The sequence below is a fragment of the Haemaphysalis longicornis genome, unplaced genomic scaffold (assembly GCF_048455015.1).
Source record: "Haemaphysalis longicornis isolate Haplotype H1 unplaced genomic scaffold, Haemaphysalis longicornis Haplotype H1 scaffold_12, whole genome shotgun sequence".
Classification (NCBI taxonomy): domain Eukaryota; kingdom Metazoa; phylum Arthropoda; class Arachnida; order Ixodida; family Ixodidae; genus Haemaphysalis; species Haemaphysalis longicornis.
Window position 1 is genome coordinate 34,730,253 of NW_027526225.1, and position 22,713 is coordinate 34,752,965.

The following is a 22,713-nucleotide window of genomic DNA, read 5'->3' on the forward strand; positions in this document are numbered from 1 at the left end:
TCGGAAGTAATGGAGTTTATTAGGCGACCCGTGTACTATTTCGCTACAGCGTGCCTTTCTATCAGTTATTTAATAAATTTTCTTTTCGAGTAGCCGCAGAGCTTCTTTTTAGGTGGGTAACGCCGCGGGGCTATGTTTGCGCCCGTGACAGCGCGTCACTGGTCTGGGTACATAGCGTGACAGCGGACAAGCTCCGATGACAATTGGAACGCCTCAAGTTCTCTGCCCTTAAAACCGCCACTGTGGCAGAGACTGGATTCACGCCCATGGGCCCAGCAGAACCAACGCCTAAGCAACTGATCCACCGAGGCTGGTGGCTTGCCCCCTGGTAAACCTTGTTGGTAATGACCAAGCGACAGTGATTTGTACGCTAAAATACATCGCCACGAGTTTCGCATGGAGAATCGTTAGCTTTCTGTAAGGCATTTAGCAACGCTATTGACCTGATAACCAAAAGGCAGTCCTGCAACCCTATAACACATGAGCAATGCAACCAATTAGTCAAAGAGGAAATCCTTCGCCGGAACAGTTCGTCACACCCGCAAGCGCCTCAAAACGACTCCGATAAAGAGAGACTCCATCCAGGAAGCTCCGTGGTCTGTATTTTTGCCTCCGACAACGCAGGATGCGGGGGCAGCAAGTGCCCCGGGCGGATGACGTCATTTCTGATCCGAGCCACCGCATCGGCATCAAGATATCTTTCTGCACCCTGAGCCCCACAGACCGCCGGCTCCTTCTCCTCGTGTCGCAGAAGTTTCTCCGCAATGTGCGGGTTCACTTGCTGCCACCGACGCCCAAGCCAAACTCCGTGGACCCAACCGCTTCCTTACTGCTGAGTTATCCACATCGCAGGTACGCTTGATCGGGAAAGGACCCTGCAGTGACGAGGAGCTCTTGAACCCCGTCGCCTTCTTTGTATAGCCCTCACCGCCCGTAAAGCAGTGAGCACTATTACGGCTTATCGGCAGTATTACCTTGTAAAGAGGGTGTCCGTGTGTCGGCGTTTGTCCATCTGTCGTGGCGCCTACGGAAGTGGCACGAAGGTCAGTGGAAACTGGACTGCCTGCCGGGACGGCAAGTGGGCCATTGTCTCATAGCATAGTTAGTCTTTTATCGTGAGCGGCTGCACAGGGTTTGCTTCCTCCAGATACGCGCTGGTCTTGCAGGAAGGGCTGCTTTCTTCACGCGTGGATCTTTCGCCGGTGCAACTTCACCCGCCACGCATTTTGTGCCCCTTGGTGTTTCCTCCGGGACCATCCGCAGGCTGGCAAACACAGGACATAACCAGCGCCAGTGTGTGTCCGCCAGATCTAGCATGTTGGCCTCCCAGAGCATTGTCGCAGCTTTCGTCGTCGCGTCAATTGCGGGTGAGTTTTTGTTAAAGTGCGGCAGCGCATAACTCTTCGACATACCGCAGAGAAAGCTTGTCATTTAACATAGTTATCTTAATATTTTTTTCATTAGGAGCATGCATGTGGCAATTGGCGAGCACTATGTGCTTTTAAGCGTGAATAGATGTCGCGAGGCGGAATCTTCGGATAGTTTCTTTCAATACACGGTCACGGTGCATCACATAGCGCTCCCGACGTTGGTGGTGTCTTGTCCCGAATTTGTGTCTTGTTCCTTGTCTCCTTTAGCCCTCCAAATTGCGCCTATATAACGAGCACGCCAATGGTCTCAACATTTACCCCTGGGCGGATCTGAATGAGAACAACTAGATAATATTTTGGTCCACAAAAAGATTTGCATGTCGATTGTTACAGTATTTCAATTCTTCATAAGACAGTTTACACCCAGAAAGAGCAGCACCGCACGTTTATGCAAAATGAGTTTTTTGCTACTTTAAATGTGAAATATTTTAGTATCTTTCCCTCTCTCTTTCTCTGAAGAACTGTATCTAGTCCTTTCCATGGCTGCTGCATAACACCGCCTCGTACCTTCACGTTATGATGCCTGGCATTGACATAGCTGAGCCAAGGTAAATGTATGATTGATGGGCTAGTTCATGCTGTTATACGATTGTTAACTTATTACTGCTTTTTGAACTCAGCTGTATTACGTTGCAGCTTTCCAACAGAAATATTGCTTAACGGGATATCCCAACGCTTAAAACGACATAGTTAACGCAGGGATACCGCCACCATCTATGGGAAGGCTTAGGAGGTTCTTGTGCCTAGTATCTGCGCCCCTACAAATGTCTGTTTGTCCATTGTAATCTCACCATTCAACCACACCTAATGTAAACGCACTCTTTAATTTTACTGCACGCGTATTTCTTCCAAACTAACGCCTACAACATACCCCTGCCTGTCTTTAAAACAATTCTAGCTTTATTGTAGCCTGCGTTGAGGCCAAGCTCGCTCTTCCTTCGGGTACTTTCTTAGAAGTGCAGGTGTTTGCCTCAGCCTGTTTCGCAGAAGCCTGATTACAAGGTAATTCTTCAGTGTGACACAGAGTATTGCGCAATATCGTAATCGAAGTCGAAATCATCTTTGTGCACTATTCAAATTTCGGCATTAATAGGGAAAAACTGAGTAGCCAGAAATGCTTGAGCAGAAGTTACCCAGCATTGTATGAGGTTCTGCAAATTTATGCCTATGTTTACTATGAACGCCAAAAGTTGTCGAATGAGAAACATTTGGTAGGATCCCGAACGGTTTACATTACAGACGAAACTTCGGCGAATATATAGCGGCAGCTTGAAAAAAGCCAGTTTTAGCAATGATTTGTTCGGGTGTCGTCAAATAGCAGAAAAAAAATTAGGGTATTGCGAACAACACGGGAAAATACCAAACTCTGTTAGTCGTGTGTGTATACCTGTTCTTGTGGGCGTAGAGTTGTACCATTTCGCACAGCTATTTTGTCTCTATTAAATACTTAGTAACCATGCTCTAATAGAGTTTCATATTTTAGTATCTGCTTTCGAGGTCCGTATGCCCACAGGATACACGTGCTTCTTTTTTCTGTATAATTTCTTCATGTTTGAGTGTGTTTTGCCGCGAAGGTGACCTCATTAAATTATCTTTTTTCCACCCCGCTATCCTTGTGAACAAAGGTCGCTGTACTAAACAATAAAATAAAAATAAAATAAAAGGTGTCTGAAAGCACCATTAAGGTGTAGCACCTTGTCTATTTCAAAAAACTTCAGAACTTCTCCGTGGTTTATTTCGGAAGGTGAAGTATTGCCCTGGAAGTAAGTCAATTCTAGAACAACATAAATCTCAAGAAATATTTTGAGGTGTTTCACAGTTTTTATACGTAAATGTCCAGTTAAAATGAAGACAAATTGGGTGTTTCTTTATTATAATCATGAGAGATTCGTCCAACTTACGCTTTTTCGACCAACCCCGGTTTCCTTATGCTGCAGTCACACACAAAGAGGGAAAAAAATTCAGAAGAGCCCAAATCTGCCTAAGGTTACAAGATATGTAGTGTTCGAACTCTTATACAAAGGTTCTTTGTTGCCTACTTCTCCATATCGCTTAAAATGCGCAATCAATTCTAATACGTCTTCATAATTTCTGAAAAATTTAATACAAAAAACTTCCACGAGAACGAATACCAGCCTCTCTTCTTACTATATCGTAATTTGCTCAGGCGCGGGCCTTGCAGACAAGACACTCCTAAAGAGACGCGTTGCTCTCTCAGCACGTGCGGACAAATCCCACTACCACTATTATGGCCAAAGACTGATTCAGTTTTCAGGGTGGCGGCAGAAATGAGGTAAAAACGGTGGTTAAGTGTAGCCCAGATGTGTATGCAAAAGAGTTTCAAGACGCGAAAGCCGCAGGGAATAGTTCGGAAACTCGGTCGCCTTGCCTCCCACTACAGTTTCTTGATGTAGGGGTTTGATCACACTGAGTTAATATCTCGTTCCGAGATTGGTGCAACACCCGAAACGTCCGGTGCTATGCACAACGCTAATTACCCGTGTTGATATCCAGCGTACCACCTCTATATCATCGTAAAAGATAACAAATCACCCTCTTTCACCAAAACTAAGCATGGCATTGAGGAAAGAGAACATTTCACGCGCAGAAAAATTACAAGAATTAAGAAACGAAATTGCCCTTGTAGAGAACCTACAAGTCTACCCCCAGAATAATAAGAATGTCCGTGCCGTTGTCTGGAGTTGTCCATGCGCACAGCATTGTAAGCCATCTATCGAATGCGGCGCACACTGATGTTGATGATGATGATCTTGCGGTTATACCCTTTACAGTGGGTGGGTGAGAGATCTCTACCCTAAACATTAAAAAAAAGCAAAAACATCCCCTCGCGAGGGGCACGGTCAAATGCAGAGCATTTTCGGGGGGCGCACAAACCCGATCTTATCTGGTTCGAAAGAAATTGACAGCGAGAGCGAACGCCGAGAACCGCCCCATCACGGCATGACCGCGCCACGACCACGTCACGACTACGTCACGATCACGTCACAACTGTTGTTGCTCCCGCGCCAAACTACGACGCATGCGCGCCCCACCTGTTGCTGAACGCGATGCGAGCACGCAGAGAACACGCGAGGAGCAGCGGAGAGCAAACGAGGAGGAGTGGGGGAGAGGGCGCACCTGGAACGGCTGTTGCGGACGCCGAGGCACGTCAACGACGGGTGACATCGTGAGTTAAAGAAATGTTCTGCATTTAAAATGTTTATTTATTGATTGGGAAAAAAAACACTCAACATAACGACAGTAAAACGGGAATTACAAAGTCAAGTAGAAAAGGGAATACACCACTTAGGGCAATCACAAATGCATCAAAACTCAGGAAAAAAGGACAAACGCTTCAAAGATGGCTACAGTCAAGTGGTTGTTCCAAAGAATTATACACGCAATGTACAGTGCGGTCCAGTCTTAAAGGGAGATAGCGAGCGCGTGTCCGCATCGCTCCGCGAAGCGCTGCAGCGCCGAAAAGTGACGAGATTCGGAAACAGCCGATGCATACGCACTGGCCTCAGGAGGAGGGGGAACCTCCTGTTGTCTGCTGTGGCGCGCTCCTGCTGCAGAGCGGGCGCGAGCCGGGAAATGCCGCTGGAAGGCTGCGTTAAACGGAAAGCGCGTCCATGATCTCCCTCGAATAAAGAGCGCGCTTTGTTCCACCCTATATTTCTTGTTGGATCGTACTTACTACCTCACCCTCCTTTAACAGATGAGCTGTGATAGAGCCGGCACTGAAGAGTTTCTGCCGGTATCATGTCACGCTTTCTACAGCCGGTTTCTCCCCCACCCAAGAAGCACGTTCCCAGCAGTTCAAAAAAATCACAAAAGTAACAGAAGGCCCTAGTGCCTTCATATTTTGGTAGAGGAGGGCTGATATCTCCCCTAAAAATCTGTTCCCAGCAAAACATTGGTGTTGAGAGGTGAAGCCAACTTTCAGGGAATCAGTGTAAACTTTGAAGCTGGGTTTTCCGCATTTCCTGCTGAGTAGGGAATTATGGCCATCAACGGAGTGGGCATTATTACTGAAAGCGGCTGTAAATTTATTTTTAACGGAACTATGCGGAAATAAATAGTGTGACAACTAGCCACCAAGGCGACTCTAACTTTACGCACTACACCTTCGCTGAGAACCCTTCTTCACAAAGCGAAAGGGCACTCAATTTTTTTCACATGACCGAATGTGTAAACCATTCGAAGTGCCTGTCAGGCAGAACACTTGCATTTCTTGGCTACTTTCTTCCACCGGATCTGTTGTAGGCTAACTGCCATGTTTTTCTGTGTCCTTAGAAGGATAAAAGCCGCCCGCCTTCTGATCACTTCGCACACCATCTTTCTATGGGCCCCTGTCAGAAATGGGCCTTGATAGTTTGGTATAAGTAGGCGTTAATGGCCCCTAGAAGTTGTCTTTCTGACAATTCATTTATGGGTGGAAAGGAGGATGGCTGGAGGGCCTGTAAGTGTGCTCTCCCAAATGAAAGGTTGCACAGTGAAGCCTGCTCTGAATAAACCAGAACGCTTCCCTGGCATGGTGGAAAGAAGTTTGTCGATAACCAATTACCTACAAACAGCTCGCTGATTATCGAGCTTCTCAAAAAGGTATGACACTGAATGTTTACGTATTTTGTCCGCAATGGGGCACGCTATCACGAAAAAATTACCACAAGGAATTGGTAAGGCACTGTCTGCGTTAAAAAAGACCGTAAACGTTGCTTTCCAACAACGACCTAATACCTCTACAATATCTCCAGCGTGCCTGCAGGAGAGTAATGAAAAACTCACGTTACCTCTGCATTGTACCAGACGCAGTGCCCCCCTTATAATGGGTAACACAAAGCTATAATTTTTGCAGTTTCTTCTTTTGGGGTGCGAAAATTTTACGAAGCTACAACCCTTTTGGTGTAAGGTACAATATAGTGAAAATCGGGATGTGATGTGAACAAACCAGCCATGCTATAATATTTTTGGTTCGGGTGGCTTACTACGATTTTATTAAACAAAATTAGGGTTCCTCGCCGCTTGTTACGTGATGATGTTCTCGGTTTGAGTGGTTGGTACCGAATGACATCACCGTGGCACTCACTGATTGCGGTCATACGGGCGTGCAGTGAATCAAACAATGAACCAGCTAGTGTCGGGTCTGGTAGCTCTGGGAGCTCTGATGATTTATTTACCTCAATTAAAATTCAGCCTACCTATGGGTGGGCGACGAGTAATTCGTAAGCCATTAAGGTGTATGCAAAAAATCATGCAGTAAAGCCTACCTTAAGGAGCTCTGATAATGATGATTGTAACCTGAGTTCACATTTCGTAAATCTTTTGGTAGGCCATGGGTGACTCGTTCAGCCCAAGAGAAGGCGGTTATTCGGGAACGCACTCGTGAGCATAATCGTTAGCGTAATCGCGAACCTGTTCGTCAGCGTGCTCGTGCCCAGTGACGAAAAGAATACATAAAAAAAGTGCCCAAGGAATGCAAGTGTTCGGCCTGACCGGCACTTGGAATGGTTTTCACATTGCGGTCTACACATCGAGGTTTGGAATGATATACACATCTGTTGACCAAGCTATAAAAACATAACCGTCTTGCATATCAGTTTTTACAGGGAGCACGCGCCAGTGTCCAATGTATAGAAAAATGTTTTACATGCGGATGGGATCGCTGCCAGGGGCGGGACATGGGTCCTTCGCTGCAACTTCCGTTTTTGTCGCTCCAATGGAGATCTTTCTGCCTGCCTGACTAAGTTGGTGTTCCTATCGTGTCCATGAGTACCTCTGGCGTCTCTGGACAACATCGTTTGCCACCTACGATTGTCCGGCCCCCTTCAGGACCATTGAACCTACCGACAACACCGGGGGGCCGCCGCTAGGCTTATATTACAGACCTATTACTAGCGGCGGCCTCGCTGGGCTGCCGTAGCTCCAAACGCACGCGCACTGGCCATCTAGCATGCCCCCTTCGCCATCCCGCAGCTGCGAAACGACGCGTGACACCACATCGTCGCTGACGCACAACCAAAACAACACATCGTCGCCGGCGCAAGACCTTGTCAACGGAAACAGCGCAGACGCCGACATGGATTTCGACGTCTCGAAAGGTGGAACTACTCCGACACATAACCAATGGCTTTAAATCATAAACTCCCACATGACCAACTCCGTTACTGACAACGAGGTACGCCCCACAAATGCTACAACCCCTGCCGTCCTAACACGAAAAATACCGCCTCTGCGCTTTCCGACAAACCACGTTGTAACTGTCACCCGACCGCTGACGGCCTCCCCGTCGGAGACTGGCCTGCTCGTGACGTGGTATGCAGCATCGACGCGGCAAGCGAAATCTCCGGCCCCCTCTTCCGTGCGACTATAACACTCAAAGTACAGCCAGCCCAAATCCTCCTCATAGCGGCCATCCCTGACCCATATATTGCTGATCGACTCTCCCAACTCACCGCAGTAACCCTCTGAAGCACTACATTGAAGTATCTGCCTATATGTAGCCCGCTCCCGGCACTTCTCGTGGATGGATTCACGGCATTCCCGACGGCATCACGCAGGACCAACTCATTAAGCTCACCGCCGCTAGCCGACCCTACTTTATCAACACCCGCCTCATGGGTCGCACGCGATCAGCTCTACTGACCTTCAATGGACTCCGCATCCCATACTACGTTAAACTAGACCGTGGAATGGTGTACTTTCGTCCATACCGCTGCTCCACCCAGACGTGCCAATGTTGTGGTGATAAAGGGCAGCGTCAAGACGTGTGCCCGCACCCCGACAAGCCACGCTGCCGGGCCTGTGGTATCGCCAAACCGTCACCGGACCACTCCAGTGCCCCTCGGTGTAAACTGTGTGATGGGCCCATGCCACTTCCAACAAAAAATGCCCCAAACGCTTTCTACCGGTTCTCCAAACACGGACATTCTGCCAACCTGCCCAGTCACCATATCACCCAATTGACCAGACCCCGCTGGCCTACCACCACCAGGACGTTGCAGCCCTACAAACCCAATCCTCGACTGTCCACCCTGAACCCCGGAACGCCATCCAAACGCCGTGAGCTGGTCAGATGGTCTCCGCTCTACTCTCACAGCTCTAACTTCACTCTCCTTCCCCCCTCCCCCGCCAAACCCCAACCACCAATCCACCCGTCCTAATGCGCTGCTATTGCTGAACTTAAACAGCAAAAGCGACGTTTCCAGGCACAACTCGACTCTGTAACTACCAAAATTGACACCCTGTTAGCATCCCCCTGCTAGCCCTCCTGGCCCCACCAGCACCCTTCGTGCAAACATTAATGCACTAATTTACACAAAAATAGTGTAACCCATAAAAGAACTGTTAGAATCACAAACCGAGAATCTGGTCCCCAGATGAAGTAGCACCCGGGCAATAACTGATCGGGAAAACTAATTAGAGCAGGCCATCCGAGGCATAGAGAACTCTAGAGGCATAGAGGCATAGAGAGGCATAGAGGCTTCGACTCAGCAACCCAAGAAACTCAAACATCACCATTTTCTTCAACAATCCCCCGGATACGGACCTCGTCGTACTCCAGTAGAACTGCCGTTCCCTCAACAACAAGCGACAGCAGCTAGACTTGTTTACCAAACAACATCCTCCGGATGTCATATCCCTGCAAGAGACCAGTACTCCTGCCCCCCGCCTACGCATTATACCACCTTCACGCAAGACCCCAGCATTGCACCGCCACTTCGTACGTATCTCCCATCCGGCCCAAACACATCGTCTTAATCAAACCGTACCTCATACCTTTGTTCAGCTCATCGCCACAAGGCCGACTGGCCTCAGCATCTTCATCCTGAATATCTACAGTCCCCCATCTGATAACCTTCACAAGATTGAGGCACTGATTTACGAAGCCGCATCCGTGTCCAAAGACGCCCATTTACTTCTCCTCGGATATTTCAACGCCCTACATCCTGTGTGGGTCTACAACTTTTCCTCAAAAAAGGCACGGCCCTCCTACGCGCCACCCAGAACGACCAGTTGATCCTCCAAAATGTCCTCAGCCTTCGAACCTGCAATGGTAACAGTGTCATAAGAGACACCACACCTGATTTATCATTCACTAAAATCATCTCCAGGATCAAATGGTCCCATCTCAAGGAAACACTCGTCAGTGACCATCTTTTCCTCTATCTTCACTTCTCAACCAAAAAAAAAACGACCCGGATGGGAACCGCAAGCCTGACTCACTGGTCCGCCTTCCGTGAATATCCAACCCCTCTCCATGCAATAGGCCAATATTTAAGTGACTGGAACAAAGGCCCTCGAACACCGGGTTAAAAAGCACACCCCAGAAATCGCACTTACTGACAGCACTCCGGCGGTCGACCCCCACCTTATGCACATTTGGGACGCGCGTCGTAGTCTTTCTAAACGCTGGAAACGGGAGAAGCATAACCGTAAACTTAAAAAGCGCATAGCCCTCCTAACCCAGCAGGGGCAAGGATATGCCGCAGATCTCCAGCGACACCTTTTGCACACCTTCCGCAATCAGGTCCAAGGCCCTCTCCCCACAAAGAAAATATGGCACATCCGGTGTTCCCTTCTCAACAACACCAATATATAGATATACACAAACCATAGAATACATCAAATAATCTGCAACAGCGCTCTCCCCTCTAAAGAACACCTCAAGTTGATCCGTGAACACCTTTTTGCTGACCCTACTAGCTACCCACCCATCAACGACATATGCTATAAGGGCCAAGCTAGCAAAGCACTAGACGCCCCATTTACCTTCAGTGAACTTCAGGCGGTCCTGGCCCGCCACACCCGCAACACCACCACAGGAAATTACCATATTACCTACCCCCCTGTCCGCAATCTCGACGAGGACACACTCCAAGACATCCTCGAACTTTACATATATAAGTTGCAGGGGGGAACGCTACCTGAGCAGTGGCGACACTGGGACATTATACTGATCCCAAAACCCAACAAGCCAGTGACGCCGACTTTTTGTTCGACCAATCCCCCTGACCTCATGCATCGGTAAACTCTCTGAACACCTAGTACATCAGCACCTCACCGCGTACCTGGAAGACCACAACCTCTACCCTTTCGCATTGTTTGGTTTCCGGCAACACCTATCTACTCAAGACGTCCACCTGCAGCTCACGGAACAGGTGTTCGACCACCTGAGCTGCACTTCCTCCCAAAAACAATCTCAACACTCACCTTGAAGGGTGCATTTGACAACGTCACCCACGAAGTCATACTGGAAAACCTCAGTACGGTGAACTGTGGCGTAAATACCTTTCGCTTTGTAAAAGCCTTCAGAAAGAACAGCTATACTCCGACTCTGCCCTCTACTCTTGCTGACTTTCCACACCCCGGCAAAGGGCCCACCACAAGGATCAGTTATCTCGCCTCTTCTTTTTAATATAGCGCTGCTTCACCTCCCCAACAACATGCTAACCATTCCCGGCCTTCGCCCCGAATTCTACGCTGACGATCTCACTCTCTGGACCACCCAAGTCTCTAGCGGTGAACACGGCATCTTTCAACAAGCAGTGGACACCATTACTGCTTACCTTCAGCCAAGAGGACTGAACTGAAAGCCATCTAAATCCGCTCTACTGGTCCTCCGAGCCCGCACAAGAGGCCGCCCGGCAGTGCCCACCCCTGTCCCACAGGTCACCATGAGTGACTATTTCATCCCTCAACTTACCACGCTCAGGATATTAGGCGTTCCCTTCCACTGGGATTGTTAATGCTCTGCCAAGCTCCCCCAACTTCACCGACCAGTCTCCCAGATTATCCACCTCATACGCCGTATCCGGGTATCTGCATGCGGTGTAAAAGGGCCAGACACTTGCCGTTTTGTCCAAGCCCTCATGGTCAGCCCTCTCACCTACGGAACCCCGTTCGTGAATATCAGACCCCCCCAAAAAACCAGCAACCTGGACGCCCTAATCCACAAAACTTGCAAAGCTGCTCTGGGCCTCTCTAAATTTACCTCCAATGACCGTATGCTTCAACTTGGGCTGCATAATACCCTCAGCAAAATCCTGGAAGCCGAACGAACCTCACAGCTACTACGGTTGGCCCTTACGCCCACTGGCAAGAACGTGCTTCGAACTATCGGCTGGTCTACCCCGTCTGCAACTCATGAACTTCAACGCACCCCTCTTCACATTTGCCAGTGGCTTAGTGTCACCAAAATCCCAAACCATGTGCATCAAACGTTCAATAGGGGAAGGCGAGAACCTCGTGTCAGAACGCTCACAAGGCGATATGGAACCGACGCCCAAACGCGCTACACAGATATTGCCCATACTCCCAACGGTTGGCGTACCGGCCTCGTCACCTTGGACTTTACCGGCAATCTCGCCAGTGAAGCCACCTACAATCAGCCTACAATCTCGCCAGTGAAGCCACCACCCTCCAAAAACAGCCCTAGCTGGCCATCGTCACTGATTCTCAGCACGAATGCGGTGGTATCAAGCTGCCCTGGCACCCCCTGAAGCTCTTCCCATATTTCTCTGTCTCCCCAAAGAAATAGAGATGACAATAGTTTTGACCCCTGGCCACTCTGGGTTTGCTGGGAATGAAGCGGCCCACCGCAGCCAGCGCTGTTCACACCCGGGCACTCCCCTTTGCAAATCTAGACACCACAGGACGTCGAGATTCTGCAAGCACCACCTTAACAGAGCTCGACCCTACCTATACCTCCATCCTTTTCCACTAAACAAACAACAGAAATGGTACTCGCCTCCCCACCATCCTTTACCCCACGTGAAGGCTATGTCTATCACCACCTTCAGACAGATACTTTCTATAATCACACGATTCTATCAGGCATCTCCCCATCCCTCTTGCCCCATAACTACCAAGCGTGTGACCTTCCTCTTACCACCTACCACCGAGTCTTCCCCTGCCCGTTTCACCCAACCCCCTTTCACTACCCTACCCTTCAGCAGTAGGATTCCAGTCTGACCCCCTCGGAACCGGAGGAGCAACTCGCCCTGGTATGGTTAAAGGGGTAATACGTGGCATACCTCTCGAAGACACCATCCGCGACGTAAACGAAACTGTGGTCAATGAATTCAACCCCACTGTAGTAAAAGCAAACCGCATAGGCAACACGAAAACGGTGGTGATGGCGTTCTTCGGCAATGTCGCGAACGCGACAGAGAGACGAGACGAGAAACGTCTGAACGCTATGCCGTGCAACCAAAAACTGGGGCCCCGTTTTGTTCGATGCTCGGGGCGTTCCTTGCTGCTTGCGCTTCGGCGACGCGTGGCTGGCTCTCATTGGTAGTTGCTCAGCCCTAGCGCCATCGCCGCTGGAGCGCCGACACATAGCCCCCTCCTCTTGAGACGGAGTCTGGAGGAGGAGTCCGTGGGGAGACCGGCCCAGGCAGCGCAGCCAGTCCGATTCTTGACTGGCCAACCTACAGCTGTTCTCCGGCATGCTCGGCCATCGGAAACGAATTGGCCAGCGTTGAACTTAAGATAAACTGTTTGAATACGGCCACCATCCTCTCCGCACGTTTTCGGCAGCCAATGTTCAAAAGTTGGCCAACTGTCGCTCGTTAGCCGTACACACGGTTTCAGCAAAACGCACATTCTTTGCATTGCGAGGTTCACGGGTGGTGTTGCGAACGGAAGGGTCGGTGGTGGTGTTCAGGGTGAAATGGTGGGTGGTGGAGTGTAACGCAGGCAGGGCAGCTTCAGTGAATGCGGGATTGAGGCGATCGATGGAAACGACGGTGGCGCGGCCGTTTGCGCGAACTGTAAACGTCCTATCAGAGCGTGAAATGACAATATGAGGGCCGGTGCATGGCGGTTGAAGTGGCCGGCGGGTATTGTCGACACGGATGAGAACGTATTGGCTAGAAGAAAGGTTTGGATGAATAAAAATGTGCTTGGTGGAACACGACCGTGGTGGTTGGGGACGGATATAGCTGAAAAACCGGGTTAAATCGTTTACGTAGGACAGTCCAGGGGACGAAATGTTGTCTCGTGGCTGGACAGGAACCAGGTAGTCTGCCGGTAAGCGAAAAGACGTGCCATAGACAATTTGAGAGGCGTCACAACCAAGCTCTTCTTTGATGACAGTGCGTAATACTAGCAGCACAAGAGGAAGCTGAGCCGTCCACTGTCCAGGTGCTTCGTGAGCCATCAATTAGGCCTTTAGCTGACGATGAAACGTCTCGACCATGCCGTTGGCTTGAGGATGGTAGGCCGTTGTGTTTAGGTGCGCTACACCGAGTAGGCATGTCAATCGGTGAAAGAGCATAGACTCGAATTGGCGGCCACGGTCTGTTATAATCTCCGACGGCACGCCAAAACAGGCAATTTACGTGGACATAAGCGTGGAAGCAACAGTCTCAGACGGTTATATCGTCGATTGGAACCGCCTCCGGTCAGCGAGTAAAACGGTCGGTCACTGTCAAGATGTAACAGTAGCCCTTAGATGGTGGTAGGGGGCACACGAGGTCAACGTGAATTGTGTAGAACCTAGAGTCCGGCAAGGGAACATGGGCCAGAGGCGATGTGGTATACCGAAAGACATCGCATTGCTCGCAGGTGACGCAGGAACGAGCCCATGCGCGTACGTCAGAATTCATGCCAGACCCGACGTATTTCTCTGCAAACAAACGCCGTGAGGCACGAAATACAGGATGAGAGAGACGATGAATAGAGTTGAAAGCAATGTGCCTGAGAAAAGCAGGACAATACGGTCGTCTGCGGCCTGAAATAGGATCAACGTCGCAAACAATGCTGAGTCCCGAATCAGGGCAGATAATATCCTGGAGTTGCAGAGAGGAACTGTTTGAAGAACGCAGAGTTCGGAGCTCCTCGTCATCTCGTTGGGCTTGAGCCAACTCCTGAGTACTGAAACCGGAGCGTTGTATGGCAGAAATACGGCTAAGGGAGTTGGCTGGGATGTTGTTAACTCCTTTGACATGATTAATGTCCATCGTGAACTCAGCACGATACGCCAAGTGTCGAGTCTCTCCGGGAGAATTTGTAGTCTTTGATTACTTGAAGGTGTTCGTAAGAGGCTTGTGATCGGTGAACATCACGAAGCTGCGGCCTTCAAGGAAAAAAACGGAAATGCTTAACAGCGAGATATGCCACCAGGAGCTCCCGCCCGAAAGTGCTGTAGCGTTGCTCAGTTGGAGGAAGCTTCTTCGACAAGAAACCGAGCGGGTTCCAGGTGCCACGGATGTGTTGCTGAAGTACACCTCCAACCGAACCATGGGATGTGTCTACCATCAGGCTTGTGGGAGCGTTGTGGCGCGGGTGCACACGGAGAGTAGGAAAAGCCATGCGCTCATTGATGGTAGTGAATGCGCGATGGGCGGTTTCCGGCCATTCAAGCTTGCACTCGGTAGACTTGGAAGCTTGAAGGGAAATTTTGAGAGGGTGCACAATGGCCGCAGCGTTTGGGATGACCCATCGGTAATATTTAACCAGTCCTAGGAAACGGCGCAGTTGGCGTAAGGACTCAGGCCGAGGGAAGTCGATTATGGCCTTCACTTTGTCTGGTAGAGGGCGAATTCCATTGCCGTCAACGAGGTGACTGAGAAACCCCCGTGGCGGCAACTCGAATGCACACTTTTCGCTGTTAAGGATGAGGCCATGCTCTGCTAGGCGTTCGAAAACTATCTGCAGATGGTGCAGATGCTCAGATAACGACGAACTGGCGAAAAGAACGTCATCTATGTAGGCGAAAACAAATGGCAAGCCGCGGAGGACGACATCGATGAAGCGTTGAAAAGTCTCAGCTGCGTTGCGGAACCCGAAAGGCATCCGGGTAAATTCGAAGAGGCCGAACGGTGTAATGATGGAAGTTTTCTTGACGCCATCCGGGGCTACAGGGATTTGGTGGTAGGCTTTTTTGAAGTCAAGCTTTAAAAATGTGGTACATCCGCTGAGCTTATTGGTGAAGTCCTGTATATAAGGTAGGTAGTACCTGTCGAGTACAGTGGCCACGTTCAAGAAGCGGTAATTCTGCAGGGTGTCCAGTCACCAGATTTCTTCGGGACCATGTGTAACGACCAGGACCAGTTGCTCGAGGACGGGCGAGCAATTCAATCTCAGCCATGTGATGAAATTCCTGCTACGCGATTTTATGTGTCTCCGGAGCCAGGCGACGCGCCACGGCATGCGTAGGGGGACCGGTAGTAATGATCTGATGAACGACGTCATGCTTCACTGGCTCTGTCCAGTCAGGAGGTTCAGTCAAGGAAGGGAACTCATTCAGCAACTCCCGGTACGTAGAAGGTAGGTCGCAAAGAAGCGTAAAGGCGAACGGGTAGACGGTAGACGATCAGCCTTTGACAGAAAGGCCGGTTGCGGCATCCAGGATTCTTTGTCGGCCCATGTCAACTAGGAGGCCGAACTTTGAAAGGAAATGGGCTCGTAGAATGGCGTGGCTCACGTTGGCCAGGAGGAAAATCCAGCGGAACGCACGGCGTAGGCCGATGTTTGCCATCAGGGATTTTTTCATGTACACGGGTACGCTGGACTTGTTAATGGTTTGGAGATGTCACAGTGATGGTTGAGTGCGGCCATAGGATTTAGCGGGGAGCACTCTCACTTTAGCACTAGTTTCAACTAGAAAACGCTGACCACTCGCTGACCACTTGTTGCATCCTCAGCGGCTGCCGCTGGCTAAGGAATCGGTCACCGCCGCTAAAGATCCCTCTTCGCGTTTCACGACCAGCCACAAGGACGGGTGCAACATTGCGCTGCTGCACCGAAGCGGCGATAGTACCAGCACAAGGAATCAGTGGGACGGGGCTGCTGGCGCGTTGTGTACTCCTGACGGTAAACGTGTGGCGACGAGGGACGGGAAAAACGCTGAAACCGACGAGTGTGGCATCCTTGTGACGAGCGGTAGCCAGCAGACGCGAGAAGCTCCTCCAAGGTTTGCATGCGCTCTTAGAGCGGTGGCGTCGTTGGATACGGGCTAGGGCAAGGTGGTAGAAGCCCCAACGGTGGTATGCTCGGGAGATAGAGCGGATTCCACCGTGGTTGGAGACGAATGTTGTGTGGTGACTTCCATTATCTTGTCGGCGTTCGCGGCCAGTTGTTGCTAGGTAAGGTCAGAAGCCGTCGCGAGGATTATTTGCGCAGACGAAGGAAGACGTTGTAGGAAAAGTTCCTTCAGCAAGCATGAGTCCGTGGCGGAACGTGTGTCGCCGAGCAGGATTTGCAATTCGTGAAGGAGCTGCTCAGGTCGACGATCACCCAACTCCTCGGTAGAAAGCAGCCGCTGGAAACGCTGGCATTCCGAAGGCCTTGTGTGTCTTAAGATGGCAGCCTTTAAAGTGTCGTAAGGGTTCGTGGTAGGTGGGTTTGCGAGGATGTCGTGAACTTCGACCGCAATCTCAATAGATAGTTTCTGTTGGAGATGCTTGAAGCGGGTCTCTTGCGACATGATGGGGCTCACTTGTCGTGAACTTCGACCGCAATCTCAATAGATAGTTTCTGTTGGAGATGCTTGAAGCGGGTCTCTTGCGACATGATGGGGCTCACTTGGAAACTTGCTTCGGCTTGGAGGAACCACACGTCGGGGTGCTGAGTGCTGAAGGTGTACAAACGGCAGGCGATGGTGGAGATTTGATAGGAAGAGGTCAGCGGAGGACGCAGAATTGTTGCCGGTGTCGCGAGGAGGGTCCATTCTGGCTCCTTGACTCCGGTGCAGCGTCCGGGTCATCAATGTTGCGATCGCGACGGAGAGACGAGCCGAGACACGTCTGAATTCTATGCCGTGCACCCAAGAACTGGGGCCCCGTTTTATTCCACGCTCGTGGCGTTCGTTGCTGCTTGCGCACCAACGACGCGTGGTCCGCTCTCATTGTTGTCACTCAGGCCCAGCGCCATCGCCGCTGGAGCGCCGCCACAGCAACAAGGTCTTCAACTTCGTGAGATACGGAGGACTCCTAAGTGCTCGCTGTACAGAAAGCAAGTAGACGTGTGCTATCAGTGTGTTAGGCTGGGACACCGAAGGGACGTGTGCCCAAATTCCGTGTACCGCATCTGCAGAGGGTGCAGAACACGCAACCTACTCGAAAGGCAGGAGAACGAGTGTAACCCCAAATGCAACCTGCGCGGAGGTGAACACCCAACAGGCAACAAGTGCCGGGCTCGCTTCAAAACGCCAGACGCGGTGCGGAAACGGCAGTGGGAGCACGAACGAGCTGACGACGTCCAGACCGAAAGTACGAGAACACTGCTGAGGCGCGAGAGGGTGAAGAAATCGCCACGCCGCTTGTAATTCTGAGAAGGTAGGAGGGAGCGCAGCTGCTCATTGCGACGCCCAAGCTCGACAGCGCCGACACCGGAGAGAACAGACCGAGCACGCAGACTCTCCCGGTTAAGTCGAGAACATCCAGATCCGCAACCGCGGAGCCACCAAGGATTACTGCCGCAAAACAGGTAGGCTGTGCAGCGGGGTTTCCCATCGCTCTCCCTAGCAACAGGGACGTGCTGCCCTTTCCACTCCCCAAACCACCCGTCCCGCAAAGAACACAGAGAAGAAAGATTGCGATGAATGTACACAACTCAAACATTAACTGCCAAGCAAAATCAACAGATTAGCGAACTCCTAGATAGAATAGAAGCCCTGGAAAATTCAAAACAGGGGAGAACGATAATAGCACGCGCAAGACGGCCAGGCAGAAGACCCAATTCCACCCGCCCGCAACAGTAGAAATAGAAAGAGAGGCTGCTACCGCTGCACAAGCACACCAAGCGAAGGAACAGGACTGGGCAAAACTATTCCAATGCCTCACACGAATGATGGAACAACTCACCAAGCAGATCAACACCATTGCAAGCGAGGGCGAGCAACTATCCACCAAGGTAGGAACAATAGCAAACAAGATGGACAACAATGTCAAAAACTCGGGCTAAAGGATAACGCAGGGACTCCGCAGAGGCACCCCAACGCGTGAACGACTGTACAAGAGAAATACGAACACCAGCAACTTGCAAACGCCTAACGATGGGGAAGAAGAATAGTGGGAAACACAAGGAGAACGCGACAAGATATCAATGAAACTGTAGAGGCATAAAAGACAAGATTTGGGATCTGAATCATACATAGTAATGCAGAAAACAACCCAGACATCATAGCTCTACAGGAAGCGAGCACACGACCCAAACTCTCCGGCCTACGTGTCATACACGAATCCCAGTGGTAAAAGAATGTCAACCCGAATCAGACTTAACATTGCAGCCACACAACGGCTCACTCTGCAGAGATGAGGAGAAACATATTGTTGGGAATACACACCAAGACTATCGGCAACAAAGATAACAATTTATCCTCACCTTATGCGGCAGGCCAGCGAAGTAAGATCTAAAACTAGAAGAATTCATCCAGGATAGCCCTCTACACCACCCGGGGCAAGGCAATTGTCATTGTTGCGAAATAAACTCCCCACACTCGATGTGCGGCTATAAGTTTAACTCCAGGGGGGCAAAGCATTATTCAGCATTATAGGGCAACAAGGCCTCGCCCTCCTCAAAGAACCAAACACCCCAACGCGTATTAGAACGAGTACTTCGAGCGACACTACCACCGACCTTACTATGGTGCAAGGAATCCTCGACACCACGTTGCAAAATACTGGAACGATCCTGGGCTCAGACAACGACCTCATCTCGATCCAGATCAAAAGGCCGATATTCAAGACCAAACAGGCACAGCGCAGCTTACAGACTGTGACAAACTCATGAAAGAAGCAGAAGAAGACAAGACAGAACAAGGCACCTATGCAGAACTGGCTAAATACCAAACCCAGATGACCAGAAGACACACACAAACCATAGCGACCACAATGCCGACACCCTTCATGCACGACAAACTCCTACACATATTGGATGCACGCCACTGGATAACGAGGAGGTGGAAAAAAAACAAGGACATAATAATAAACTTAGGAAGCGCATGCACGAACTGAACAAACTGGCGTCACAATATGCGATGCAACTCTGCAGAGAAAACTGGCTGCAGCACTGCGACGCCCTGCAAAGCACACTATCAACCAGGAAAACGTGGAGCCTGCTCAAACATGTGATCGACCCATTAGGAAGCAAGAGCGCAACAAACCGCACCCTCACAGCCACCCTGAACAATTACATAGGAAATGCGAGTGACCTAATCAAAGACCGCAAACAGAAGTATCTCAAAACGGAAAGATGAGAATGAGAAATCGAAGACTACTCTGGTCCGCCAAACAAATTTCTGAAAAAACTGTTTACCGAAACAAAACTGCTCGCAGCCATAGACGAAAGCAGTAAAAACAGCGCCCCCGGCCCGGTGCGATCACTTACAGGTTGCTACATAACCTCAGCGATGGAAGCCGGATGGAACTCCTCAATCAAATGGACACGACATGAAAGGCCGAAACCTTCCCACCGGAATGGAAAGAAGCCGAAGTACGCTTTATACCCTAACCAGGAGACTCACGGCACACCGACAACATGAGGCCGATTCCCTCACCTCATGCGTCGGAAAAGTGATGGAGCGAATGGTACTAAAACGACTCCAAAGACATCTGGACGAACACGACATCATTGCCCAAACAATGTACGTATTCCGCAAGCACTTCGCAACGCAAGACGTGCTCGTACATCTCAGCGAACTGGTAGTCAAAACAGCAACATACAAATCCCCAAGAGCGTACTCATACTAGATCTAAAGGGAGCACTCGACAACGTCACGCACAGAAGCATACTCAACAACCTAAAAACAACAGGATGTAGAGTGCGCACGTACAACAATGTAAAAGACTTCCTCAGCCACAGAACAGCCGAAATCAAGATGGGAGAGGAGATGTCCGAACCTATCCTTCTGGGGGAAAAAGGAACCCGGTAACGATCGGTCCTCTCCCCCCTGCTTTTCAACTTGGCACTACACCCACTGCCGAAACTCCTAGGCAGACGATATAACGACATGTCTCAAAACAGCAGAATCTTAAGGATGGATTAAAGCGACGCTCCAAAGGGCAGCCGGCACCGTTAACGAATACGCGCAGAAATTCGAACTTAGCTGCACCCCTCAAAGTCTGAGTTAGTCATCATAGGAACGAGAAACCCCGAGAGAGCACGCAAAGTCAAAATCAAAATAGACGGGACAAGAATTACGGCGAGCAGGCATACCAAAATCTTTTGCCTGATTATACAAGCAGACGGCAAGACCTTGCAAACGGTGAAAAAACTCACCACAACGGACAAGATCCTCAACATGATACGTAGTCTCCAACAAAGGAAGATGCATGAAAGAGGACGACACGTTACGTCTAGTGCAGGCCTCCGTCATCTGAAGGATAACATGCGCAGCACCGTACCTGCATCTCAGAAAGGCAGACACCGTATACCTAGACTCTTTAACCAAAAAAGTGACCAAACAAGCTCTGCGGATACCGCAAAACTCGCCAACAGCGCGACTGCTGCGCATGGCAGTCCACAAAACGCTTGGGGAGCTAGTGGAAGCCTACCTTTCGAATCAACGAGTTCGCCTCAGCAAAATGGAGGCAGGAAGGGATGTACTTAAGAAGATAGGATGGCAAGAAGCGCCACATGTCGCAGAGCGACAAGTACCAGACCAATGGGCGTCAAAAATAGGGAGCAAACCAACCCCAAAGAACATGAACCCCAAAAGAAACAAAGGAGGAAGGGAGGCGAGATTTAAAGCAATTAACCAACCGTTGGAAGAAAAGTGACACGAAAGAATACTCTACACTGGTGCTGCGCTTCCCAAATTCTCAAACAAAGCAACTATAGTACTGACCACAAGGAACGAAATAGTGAACTGTGCATCGTTCTACACCACCTAGCCAGAGGAAGCGGAAGAGGCAGCCATAGCACTGACGCTAACGTAACCTGGTACAGCCACAATTATCACAGACTCGAAGAAAGCCTACAACAGACACAGTACAGGATGGATCTCAGAAAGTGCCGCCAAAATCCTTACAAGCAGGAAACCCCGGTAACAAGAATTGAACTCATTTCAGTCCCTGCGCATTCGTCGATCAAGGGCCACGAATTCGCCCATCGACAGGCCGAGACTTAAACCTCCGGGCTACAAAGGAAACGGACGAAGAGAGGCACCCATTAATGAAATATGCAGAAATCATCAATCATTGGAGGGAGAACAGAAGAAGCCTTCCGCTCCCTCATCCTAAACTATCTAAGGAAGAACAATCAATATATCGACAGATACAGAGGCAGCCTCTTTCCCACACCCTTTACTCCTCAACCGCATGTTCTCAATTATATACGCAAAAGAATGTCCCCTATGCTCAAAACCAGGCACCCTAAAACACACCATCGGACAATGCACAAAACTCAAGTCCCCCAATATTTGTTGACTACGTCAGCATAGAGAATGAACAATATGAGATCTTGCTTACCAGCTCCGACCTGGAAGAGCATCTTAGGCTGATCCACAGGGGCCAGGAGGCTCGGGAAGCATAAGGGAACCTGTGAATAAGGAACCACTCCTCCTGAGCTAAAACAGCTCCATCGCAACCCTTTTGCTAACAATAAAGTTCATTCTCTCTCCCTCGCCCAGGTAAAACGCGCTCTGGAATCGGCGCGGGCTCGGGGATTCCCGGACATGGGAGGAAATGGAAGCACGCAAATTTCACGGTTCATATTGATGACTTCCTGGTATTGAAAAGACGATTCTTTCGGCAGTTGCGTAAAAGAGCAGAAGGAGCGTTCCAAGCGAATAAGAACATGTCGCCTGGTGCGCGCCGGAAATATCGGGCTTGTACACTCAAGGAGACGGAATCTTGCGTGGGAGACACCTGACCGTATACAGTGGAACCCAATTCACACATTTTTCACTGGACTGGGAAAACAAAACGCTGCAACCAGGAAAACGCAGCAGTGAGGAAACTTTAAAAATTGAACGAAAACAGTGTAGCTTTCAGCTGCAACCATGTATATCTACTACTTTGGCCTTGGCACCTTTAAAATCGAGAATATAAGATTGCCACTTTTTGCGATCGCCGGACAAAACCCCACGCGTGGCAATGCAAGGTCCCTAGCGTTATGGACTCCCTTCCGCGCTAGCGGCTTGTCTACTGCGTTTAGTACTTCAAGCGTTTCTTGAAGGGAAAGCGCCTCCCGTTTTCGCGACGCAATCAAAGCACGACAAAGTGCGTGCATGGTTGCAAGATCAAAGGTGTTCTCAAAACTTGAAGCGCACGATGACGACAAGAGCGCGTGCTATTCTTGTGGTGGTAGTTTTATGAAAAACACGCACATCCGG

General features: G+C 50.0%; 1 protein-coding gene across 2 annotated transcripts in view; it reads left to right on the forward strand.

The window, feature by feature from the left end:
• The first annotated feature begins 709 nt into the window (after positions 1–709).
• The window catches only part of LOC144162559 (receptor-type tyrosine-protein phosphatase epsilon-like), a 151,410-nt gene continuing 129,406 nt past the window's right edge, over positions 710–22,713 (forward strand). The window contains exons 1-2 of one of the 2 annotated variants that reach the window (XM_077693149.1): positions 710–852; positions 1,167–1,367. In XM_077693149.1, the coding sequence (XP_077549275.1) occupies positions 1,316–1,367 (52 nt within the window). In that variant the 5' untranslated portion in view covers positions 710–852; positions 1,167–1,315. Of the gene's footprint in view, positions 1,044–1,166; positions 1,368–22,713 lie in introns of both variants that reach the window. The other variant, XM_077693148.1, reaches the window with a different exon arrangement.